Source organism: Nannospalax galili, unplaced genomic scaffold (assembly GCF_000622305.1).
Source record: "Nannospalax galili isolate Female #2095 unplaced genomic scaffold, S.galili_v1.0 scaffold43, whole genome shotgun sequence".
Classification (NCBI taxonomy): Eukaryota; Metazoa; Chordata; class Mammalia; order Rodentia; family Spalacidae; genus Nannospalax; species Nannospalax galili.
This window is the reverse complement of record NW_008353342.1, coordinates 8,440,311-8,451,038: the sequence shown is the minus strand read 5'-3', so window position 1 is coordinate 8,451,038 and position 10,728 is coordinate 8,440,311. Positions and strand designations below refer to the sequence as shown.

The window sequence follows — 10,728 nt, the reverse complement described above, 5'->3', positions numbered from 1 at the left end:
GTCTTTGTCTACACCGTGTAGGCAGTTGGAGTCTGTTAAGGGGGCAAAGAGCCTTCAGCTGACATCAAGGAGTAGCCTTGACCAGAAAGCTTTAGTTGTTTTTTTGTCATTAACGGTCCCACGCGAAGACTTAGACCGAAAATACAAGGAGGAAAAGAGAAGAGACTGCCAGGCCCCCACAGTGGGGCGGCTTGGAGGCACAGCTGTCTTTTAATCTCCTGATGGGAGATGAAAGAGAGATTTCTGATCCCGCAAAGGTGGGGATGGCTTAAAGGCAAAGCTGTCTTTTAATCTCCTAATGGGAGACGAAGGAAAAAGAGATTTTTGATGTTCTCCTGGTGGGAGAGATACTCACAATGTCCCCCTGTTTGGGCGGACGTTTTACTCCTGATAGGAGAAAGGGTAATCTCCTGATGGGAGATGAAGGAAAGAGAGATTTTTGATGTTTTTTTGGTGGGAGAGATACGATGTCCTCCTGTTTGGGCAGACGCTTTACTCCTGATAGGAGAAAGGGATTGTTGATGTCCTTCTGATGGAAGGGATACTCACGAATTTTGCACGTTTCAGGAGCCCCACGTTGGGCGCCAGCTGTTGTTTCATACAGCGCGTGGGTTTCACGCTGCTGGGCGGGTCCCTGGCTCTCCGGGGCTGCCGGGTGCTGGGAACTACAGATCGGGCGGGTCTGTGACGGCTCTGGCGAGTGCAGACTCTGCGCCAAGGCAGGCTGCCGGGCGCTGGCGACTCTGCGGATCGCTGCAAGCTGCCGGGTGGGCTGCGCCAATCTGTAGGGGGCTCAGGCTAGCTGCAGAACGTTCTCACTGTGCTCGTGGGTCGTTGGCCACCAAACCACGAGGGTGGGGGAGGTGCAGGAACAGCGGCGAACACAGAATCTTCGTGAGTGAATGCTGACGGGGGATAGCTCCTCCGGGGAGACTGAATCACAGGCTGGTCGCAGGCGCAGTGAGACACAAATCAGCTCAGTCGGATGATCTCAGTGATACAGCTCCGTTAGACTCAGTGATTCAGCTCCACTTTATTAGGGTGAAACTAGAAGATTTATAGTGTGGAGGCAGTAGTAAAAGCCTCAGCTGATAGGTGCTCCTAGGATGCTTTATTTACATGAGGTGGTGGGCTTCTATGCTGTCAGACAGTGCCTGATTAAAACCTGGTAGTTTCTATGCCAGAGGTCATGTATCTGTGGCAGCCACTTCAAAGGTGAGTCAGGAAGAGAGTAGGAGGCGCCCCGCTGAAAAGGAGAGTCCTTCCATTATGTGCCGAGCCGGCTCGCGGCTATCCGGACATGGAGAGACTGCGACCCAAACAGCAGGGGTCCCCAACATCTTTGATGGAGACCATTCTCTTTTATTTGGTCATTGGATGACTGAGGTTGGGGTCCAGGTCTTTTGTGGAAGGGTCTCTCGACACTGGAAAGGAGCAGGACATGACTTTCACCTTGTAATGGCCATTGTTGGTTTCCTGGGTCCTATCAGTTTTAACCACCAATCAGAACTTATGGGCAATACATTTCTGAGTCTTGGAAACAGGGAGTATTCGGGGGTGTCATAGTCATTTTTTTTTTTGAGTCTAAGCATTCACAAAAGTTTCCTCGGCTTTTAGCACTGAAACCCTTCCTTGGGCTTTCTTTGGTCTGACTCTTGTAGACTATTTGGAAGACAGGGTCATTGATGGGCTTGAGCTCATCCTTGAGGAGGGGTAGAAAATACAGGTTATGACCTACTCGCTTTTGCCCGGTCAGCAGTTGGGCCAGTGGCCTGGGATGGCTTCCCTGTGGTTGGAGGTGCTCCTGCAAGATGACCCAGAAGGTCTGGCTCCTTTTTGTCTAGGCCAGAGCAGGTGAAGAGCAGTTAAAACAGGATCTGAGCAGGGTCCTGTGAATTGACTTTCTCTTCTCAGCTTCTTTCACAGAATCAGAACCTTGGAGGACAGCCAAGTCCTTGGTTCGCTTTTCTTTTACTTGGGGGGTTCTGAAGTAGAGGATGGTCATGACAGAGACAGGGATGTAGAATGCAGCAATGGCAGTGCCAAATGTAATGGTGGGCTTGGAGAGGAACTGTATCTGGCACTTATCAGGTGTTACTGTTTGCTCCCCAACCAGGTATGGCCAACAGAGAATTGCTGGGATGCACAGGATGAAGGATCCTAGCTGGGTATAGCTACTCATGATGTCAGCCCTCTTTGGGGGTATATTTGGCCCTATATGTCACCAGTCTTGTGATAAAAAAGTATTAGTTAAAGCTGATTACCAGAAGGTTCATGACAGAAGCATTGCTGGTGACATAATCCAGTGCAAGTCAAAGGTCACAACCCAGCATCCCATGAGGATGAAGGTAGTGTAAAGGTTCATGGAGAAGATTCCAATCATGTAGTTTACACAGGCTAAGCTGAGCAGGTAGCCTTTGTTAACCATCTTGAGCTGACTGTCGACTTCGAAGTAGATCATGACCAAGATGTTGCCCATAATGGTGATCAGGCTGACCACAGTGGTCACAGCTGGAATGGAAATGACTTTTCACAGCCCATAGTGTTCCATAAGGCTGGCGATTCACTGGGGTGTAACTGACTGTGCTTGCATCGTGGCAAGATTCCCCTTCCGTCCTAGTGCAAGAACTTACATCAGGGTGGATCTGGAGTTCTGAGCTGTTGTTCTGCTCTATCTCACCTCTTCTTGGCCAGTGTCTACTTCCCCACTTCTATCCTGGAATTTTGTCTGGCTTACATGGCACTTGTGCATGTTCTCACCATTGCTGTGAGTTCATGAGTAACTCATCAGCTATCTGGAAAACTGTTTCCGGTGGTTATTCACAGCCCCTTTCACTCTTTCCACCACTGCAATGATCCTTGAGCTTTGGGCGGCACAAGTTTGATAGAGGAGTCGTACTCAGGAATAAGCAGTCTGCAGCCTCTCATGCTCTGCACATTGCCCAATCATGGGTTTCTGTGTTAATCACCACCTGCTGCATAAGGAAGCTTCTTTACTGAGAACTGAGCAACGCATTAATCTGTGAGTATAACAATAAGTCATTAGGAGTAGCTTTAATAATGGTAAAGGCTTGAGGTCTGTCGCCAAAAGAAAAGAGTCATAACTACAGCAACCGCTGCCATATAAAGTGATTCTTCTCCATTACCAAGACCACCTGATGCCTCTAGAGTTGGCCAGTGAAGCAGAGAGATGGGCAGAGTCATTCATTCTAAGTACACGTGGGTCTTCATGAACGATTTTGGGAACTGATCTGTGGAGAACAGCAGGGACCCAATGAAAACTTTCCCCTGTGGAATCCTGTCACAGAGTTTTGGCAGGATGTGTGTTTCTGAATTGTCTTGTGCCAGTGAGAACTAGGAGAATACAAGCTGTGTCACCTATGAAGAAGAGTGAAATTCAACTGGCTCTTCATCATTTCTTTGACCAGTATTTATCACTCAGCTATTATGTGATTTGTACACTGATACATGTTCCTGTCCTTAAACTAAGTGACACTCTTGCTGTTCCCTTTTATAACCATGATAATTCCTGTCATGAATTGAGAGTGACAGAGCAGGACACCTGATATCCTCCTCTGGTCTTTGGGTGTCACATGCACACACATGAGCATTCCTCCTCTGATGAAACCATGTTCATATCCAAATATCATCATTCCTCAGAATCCTGAATCAATGATACCGAAACGAGTCACACCTAGTTCCTGAAGGAGCTTCTGTTATGTTACTAAGTGATCAAGTTACACACACAGTTGTTTTCATTTTTGACTCTTGAGAGTATTTTAATTTTGTTTAAACAAATACAGTGTACCATAGTTAGTGTCCACTTGGAGTCATTTATTAAATATTCTCTGTTCTTGGGAGGAAATAAAGAGAAATGGGTAGAAGAAAAATAATAGAGTTTTTATATTCAAACTAAACTTTTTATCAACCTAAATCAGACTGTTAAGAAACTAAAAGATGTTACAGGCAAGCCTCATGGTAACTGCAAAACCCAAACAAAACAAAAAGACAAAGGAATACAAGTACAGCACTTCAGGAAAAAATAAAAATAAAAAATGACAAAGCACAGAAGAAAATAACAAAAGAGAAATACAGGAACAAGGGATTTGTAAAATGGCCCAAAACAGAATACAAGTCCTTTAAACAAGTATTTGGCTGTAAGTGGATCAAATACTTCAATGACATAGAAAGGGTCAATGTATCAATCAAGATTTATATTCTGCCTACAAGAGACTCTAATAGTTCTAACATTCAGAGTGAAGGGAGAGACGTAGATACAATCTGACTGAGAAAATGGTTCAGTGGGTAAGAGTGCATGCTGCATAAGCATGAGGGGCCAAGTTCAAATATCCAGAAAATCCAGGTGAGGATGCACACCCACCTGTAACTCCACTGCTGGGGATAGGGGTGGACAAATGGGGGTTGCCAGTTATCAGCCTAGATCCAGCTTCAGAGAGAGCTTGTCTCAAGGGAATGAGGAAGAGAGTGACAGAGCGGGACGCCTGATGTCCTCCTCTGGTCTTTGGGTGTCACATGCACATACATAAGCACCCCTCCCCTCTTCACACACACTTATACACACACAGTTTTTTAAAGATATATCATGCAAGTAGAAATCAGAAAAAAAACAGAACTGGCTAGACTTTTATCCTGGAGACTTTGAGCCCAAGCAGCCACAAGAAATCATTTCATTATCTAATGGTAAGGGGGCACACTTATCAAGAGACTATTACACAGCCAGGCATGGTGGCTAGCCTTGCAATCCAGGTACTAGGTAGGCCAAGGCAGGATTGGGAATTCGAGGGCAGCCTAGGCTGTATAGTGAGACTCCATTTTAAAAGGCATACTAAGAAAACACAACAATTGCTAATACATACACACCCACACTGCAGCACTTAAATGCATTAGAGAAACGATTATTCAATTTGATAAGAACAGGCATTCAGAAATAACAGCAGCTTTTGCTACCTGACTTTCAACAGTAGACAGATCACCCCATAGCAAATCACTAAGAAACTGGGACTTTTACACCAAGTGGACCTAAGATCACTAGGAAATTCCATCCAGAAGGAGAGGAGACATTACTCCAAAGCTCATGACACACTCTCCTGGACTGAGAATTCATTAAGCAACAAGATAAATATTAGTAATTTTAAGAAGATTTAAATCATAACGAGAATATTTTCTGGCTGAGATTATCTAAAGCTAGAAATAGAGGAATCCAAAAAGCTCACAATATGTAAAAATTAAACACTACTCCCCAACAATATATCAAAAGACACTCAGGAAAATGAAAAATATATGAGACTATGAAGTAAAGTTCCCAGAAAAGTGTCTGGGGGGATGGCTCAGCAGCAAGAGCACTTATCTTCCAAGCACGTGGTCCTGAATTCAAATCCCTAGCACCCATGTAAAATCCCGGGCATGGCCCCCAAACAGTGACCTTCCAGTTCAGTGAGCACCTGTCTCAAGGCAACAAGAAGACAAGCACGAGAGGAAGATGCCCAGTGTCCAGCTCTGGCTCCTCCTGTATGAGCACCTGTTCAACTACATGTACTACATCAGTCTCTCTGTCTCTCTCTGTCTCTCTCTCTGTCTCTGTCTCTGTCTCTCTCTGTCTCTTCTCTCTCTCTGTCTCTGTCTCTCTGTCTCTCTCTCTCTCTCTCTCTCTCTCTCTCTCTCTCTCTCTCTCTCTCTCCCAAAATTTAAAAATAAGTTCCCAGAGAAAAGCTGTTGTCTTCAACATTCAAGCATTCAAGGTTGATTGTGGGTTCAGTGATTATAGGAAAGTTAGATTTTTATAGGATCAGAGTTAAGTTATTGTGGGCTTAAATAACTTCAAATAGAGCTCAAAGTTAGTAGAAGGAAAGAAATAAAAATATCAGAGTAGAAGTAAATGATATGGAGGCTAAACAATACAATTGTCAACAAAACTAAGAATTGGTTTTAGGAAAATTGACAAAACTAGATTAGTAGATTAGTAGGAAGGAAAGAAACCCCAAATATCAACAAAGAAAGGAGACATTACAACTGATCACACACATGGTTTTCTGTTTTCATCCATGACTAAACATCAGTGACTAGAATTATCACCCTAAACCACTTAAATACTGGAAAATACACAGAGCAGTACTGTTAGATCTTGAGGAGGGTAAGTACAGGACAGAAGGAAAGCAGAAACTGGCCCCAACTCCCACCTTACTGACTGAAACATTCAGGCCACAGGATGTCAAGGAGGATCCAGACAGTTCAGTGAGTTCAGCAGACAAAGCTCAGGGCTTGGCAAAGCCAAGGGAACTGCTGAATTACCAAGACGTAGTATTCCAGGATAATATGGAAGGTGGGAGAGAGAGCAATCCCTAGACTGTACCGTGCTCTTCTTGCCGCAGAGACCTACATTTTATACTCTGAAGATCTAGGCGTATTTCTACCCTGACCCTTTCAGAAACATCTGTAGCATTTGGAGCACTGTTGAACATTCACCTATGCTTAGTTTAAACCTGACAACACTGGCCTTTAAAGCTAATGTTGAAAGGGGACAAAATGGCCTGCACCTTCTACACTGAATCCTACTTGCCACTTAACTGGAAACTCATTGTGTGCATCACACTGTGGATTCAGATGTTCTCCAAATTTCTTCTTCCTGTTGCATGTAGCCAGAAATTTATCATACAACTCTGTCTTCTCTTTATGTTCATGAACTGACAAGTACTCAGCAGCCATCAAGGCACTGGTAAATATTTTACACAACAATTCCTATTGTATACACATACAATTTAGAAGGCAAGGGCCGGAGGACCAGGAGTTCAAGATGATCCTTTCCAAAAGAGCAACTTGGAAGCCAGCATGCAATAAATGAGAACCTACCTCAAGCACATCCACCCTAAATAAATAATAAATCTACAGACATCTCCATTGATCACTGAGCCACCTTGAAAGTGAACTGACATTTCAGTAGCATGTTGTAATCACAACTGAAAACCCTGACTCCAAGCACTAGCAAAGAGCTCAAAAACCAGGTGTAGTTTTGGTAGATGATGCATCCGTAATCAGGAACTCCAATATCTGCTTGCAGCTAGCATGACTGCATGGCTCTGAACTCCAAGCTCTCTGGTAATTGGTATTTTTAAGTTACAGCAATGCCAGCACTCAGTGTACACTATTTTCTTAATGATGTCTAAATGAATGGCCACCTACCTGGCTCAGTTTCAGAAACATTTGTAGATTCTTCATTTGAGTGGGATTTTATGACTCCTGAAACAGACAAGTACCTGTCATCAGACACTTCAGATAGCAATTATGCACACTAATTGAGTTCATAAGCTATATTTTTACCTCAGTGTTTCACTCAAGGGAAAGAAAAAAGTAAGTTTCCAATCACTAGATCCTTCCAAATGGACTGTGGTATCTGAAAGAATGTGTTTAACATCTGATTATGAACTCATCATTTTCCCACGAATATTTTGCTCTTTCTTGTGGCGCCATGATCAAACCCAGTTTTCTTGTGCGCTAGGCAAGTGCTCAACAGCTGCATCACATCCCCTTTTCTTCTACTCATTTTTATCCTTGAAAGTAACCTCTGTATCCAATCACCTTTTCTTTCAAGTCCAGTCACCAGGATTTGCCAGTTATAGCAAGTAAATAGTTGTCCAACCTGTCCAGTTTGCTTTCTTTGTTAGTGATGTGAAGTGCATTTACCACACATGGAAAGCACAGGGCCATCTAATCATACAAGATCCTTAACAAGTCCGTTACATATGAAGTATGCCCAAAGGCTTTAGTAAAGCATGCGGTTCCATAAACAGGACTCTTAATGCATCACTCTAACCACTTCATATTCCTACATTATCCAGTTGCAATTCTCTCTTTAGTGCTGTTTTTCCACGTTATCATCTCAAATGCTCAGTGTTCCTCCTTCTGTCAACTAAATCCTATTCCTGTTTTAAGTTTGCAAAAATGTTCTTAACTTCCTCAAGATGAGCTCATTATTCCTTTCTCTGGAGTTTTACTGCAATGTTTATATACTTTACTATGCATTACACCATGTGAAATGGTTCATAGGCTGGGCGTGAGTGTGCAGACCTTTAATCCCAGCACTTAGGAAGCAGAGGCAGGTGGATCTCCGTGAGACTGAGGCCAGCCTGGTCTACATAGTGAGTTCAAGGACGGCTGGGGTTAAGGGAGACCTTGTCTCAACCAAACGACACCAAACAAATCAACAAGAAACTGACTCACGAAGTGTCCCTGAAAATTTGAATTTCATGGAGGCAACAATCAAATCACGAGAGCATTCATCTTGTATGTTTCCAGAATCCAAACATGATAAAACTTGTGTTGAAATATCAAACCCTCTACTGAATCATGTTTTAAGTTTAGCGCTGTATAATTTTATAATATAAAAATTTAAACTTTAGTCTTAAAGTGCTAATATATTTAGGAGCCTATATAAAGGGCAAACATCTATAAAATATTACCTTCAATTTGCTTCTCTACAGCTTCGCAGCTTTTTATAACTGGGGATGGAGCTTCTCTATCACTGTTAAAAGTTCCAATAAATAAAACATTTTCAAATCCCAGGAAATAAGAATTTAAGCTCCATGCTCTAAGAACTAGAATTTACAGACTATCATATGAAGTTTGTGAAATTAAAGTTAACATAACTTTCAGTCACAGTTACTAAGGAAATGATTAGTAAAAACATTCTAACATATACAAATACCAAATTCTATAACACTATGAACTGTGTATTCCAGGAATATATTTATGTATACTCATAACACTAGAGCAAAAATAACAAAGGAAATTCAAAGGAAACATGTCATCTCCTTTTGCTCATCTACTATCAATGGCGTAATGGCTAAGCGCACAGTCAGAGAGTGAGAGTGCCTGGTCCAAACCGTTCCAACCAGCGACCAGGTATGTGAGCTGGAGTGAGTTGCTGTCAATCTCAGTGTTCTAGTTCCTTTAGCTATTAAAACTTACATGTAATAATGCCTTTATCATAAAGTAGTTATGAGGCCCTCAGGAGATAAAATGGTAAATACAAATATTAATGTATGGTGAAAAATCTTACTGCACAGTAATAAACAGTCCAAGTAAGGAACCTAAGTCCCCTCATGGCACCGGCTCCATGCCATCCCTTCATTCCTCTAAGTCTAGTAAGTGACACATAGAAATCCTTGTAGTGATTGCATACTCAATATTATCTATCCCCTTCCAGTTACAGGTTAATTTTTTCTTTAGCAATATAAAAGTGCTTTTATATACACTTAATAAGAACAAAGGTTGTTTGTAAATAAAGTTTTAGGTTTGTTTTACTATTTTTTTATATTTTATTCACATTTATTTTTCATTTTTAGTGTGCTCACAGAAAATTAGAACACCTTAAGCAGGAGTTTAATGCCATGTTTTGTAAGCAAAGTTACATTCCATTTCTAAGTCAAATTGGTCAAAGTTTCTCTGGTAGTCACAAAACACGACAGACCAGATGCTGCACAAAACCACCGCATCTCAAGATTCTTTTTTTCCTTATTCACAAAGACAACTGGAAAAGGAAAGCTTTGTCATCTATAATAATAAAAAAATCCCACAGTATAAACAGTAATCAACTCATTAATCACAGGGTGGTTGAGTTTAATATTTGTCTTTAACACTTGGGAGGTAGAGACAGGCAGATCTCCGTGAGCTTTAGGCCAACCTGCTCTCAATAGTGAATCCAGGCCAGCTGTGGCTACAGGGAGACCCTATCTCAAAAGGACCCCAAATATATACATACACACATACATACATACATACATACATACATACATAAATAGATAAATAATAAATAACAAAATTTGTGTTTAAAAGATCCAACATGATGGCAGTTTTACAAAAATGGGCAGGGTGGAAAGTTGCAAACTTCATGACCTTCTGAAGGCTATCAAGATTTGTTTTTATACAACAATCACAGTAAAAAACATCGTGCTGGTAGTATATAATTGCATTTCATTAAGGTCATAAACCAACAATCAAAAATAAAGCCTACACAGTTTGTAGCTTTATTTAGTCACTGACTGCTACAGCTAACTTGAGATAAGTGAAAAGTTCCTATGATTTAAATGAGCATCTAAGACTAATTTTTTCCCCTCCTTCTTTTGTAGTTAAAACTTGTAGTATTGTAAACCTGCCTCACCAAATACACAACACATAAGAAATGTTATTACTTTTCTTAAACAAAACAAAAAAAAAACAAAAAACAAAAAACAAATGTCAGGTGTGGTGGCCACACCTCTAATCACAGCACTTGGAGACTGAGGCAAGCAAATCTCTGTGAGACTGGTCTACATAGTGAGCTCCAGGCCAGCTGGGATTACAGGAGGGAGACAAGAAGAACAACACAACCAAATCTAAGCCTTTACACCATCATTGCTAGTGGCACGTTAACGGAAACGTCACGCACCACTTCAGTTCCCACTGTGGCCCCATCGCTTCATTTGAATCCCTTTTAAACACACCCTTCTCCTTCATATATGGGAATGTCCTTGGACTGACGATGGAAAGTATGCAAACCATTAGCAGTGATGCAAAAAAATTATTCTTAAAAAAGAAAAAAGAATAGTCAGATACATACAGATTAGAGACACATGTGCCAACATCACGGTGTTATTAGCAAAAACAATGTGTCTTTCTGTAAGAAACAGTATTTTAAAATGAAATGGAAATGAAGATCTTTTTTAAAGGTTAAAA

General features: G+C 41.7%; 1 protein-coding gene and 1 pseudogene across 1 annotated transcript in view; both read right to left on the bottom strand.

Moving 5' to 3' along the window:
• The window catches only part of LOC103748019, a 10,401-nt pseudogene extending 3,678 nt beyond the window's left edge, over window positions 1-6,723 (bottom strand).
• Window positions 1-10,728, bottom strand: part of Ccdc7 (coiled-coil domain containing 7) — a 46,287-nt gene that overhangs the window by 26,556 nt on the left and 9,003 nt on the right. The window contains exon 7 of the mRNA XM_008850581.1: window positions 7,198-7,271. Within this exon, the coding sequence (XP_008848803.1) occupies window positions 7,198-7,271 (74 nt within the window). The remainder of the gene's footprint in view (window positions 1-7,197; window positions 7,272-10,728) is intronic.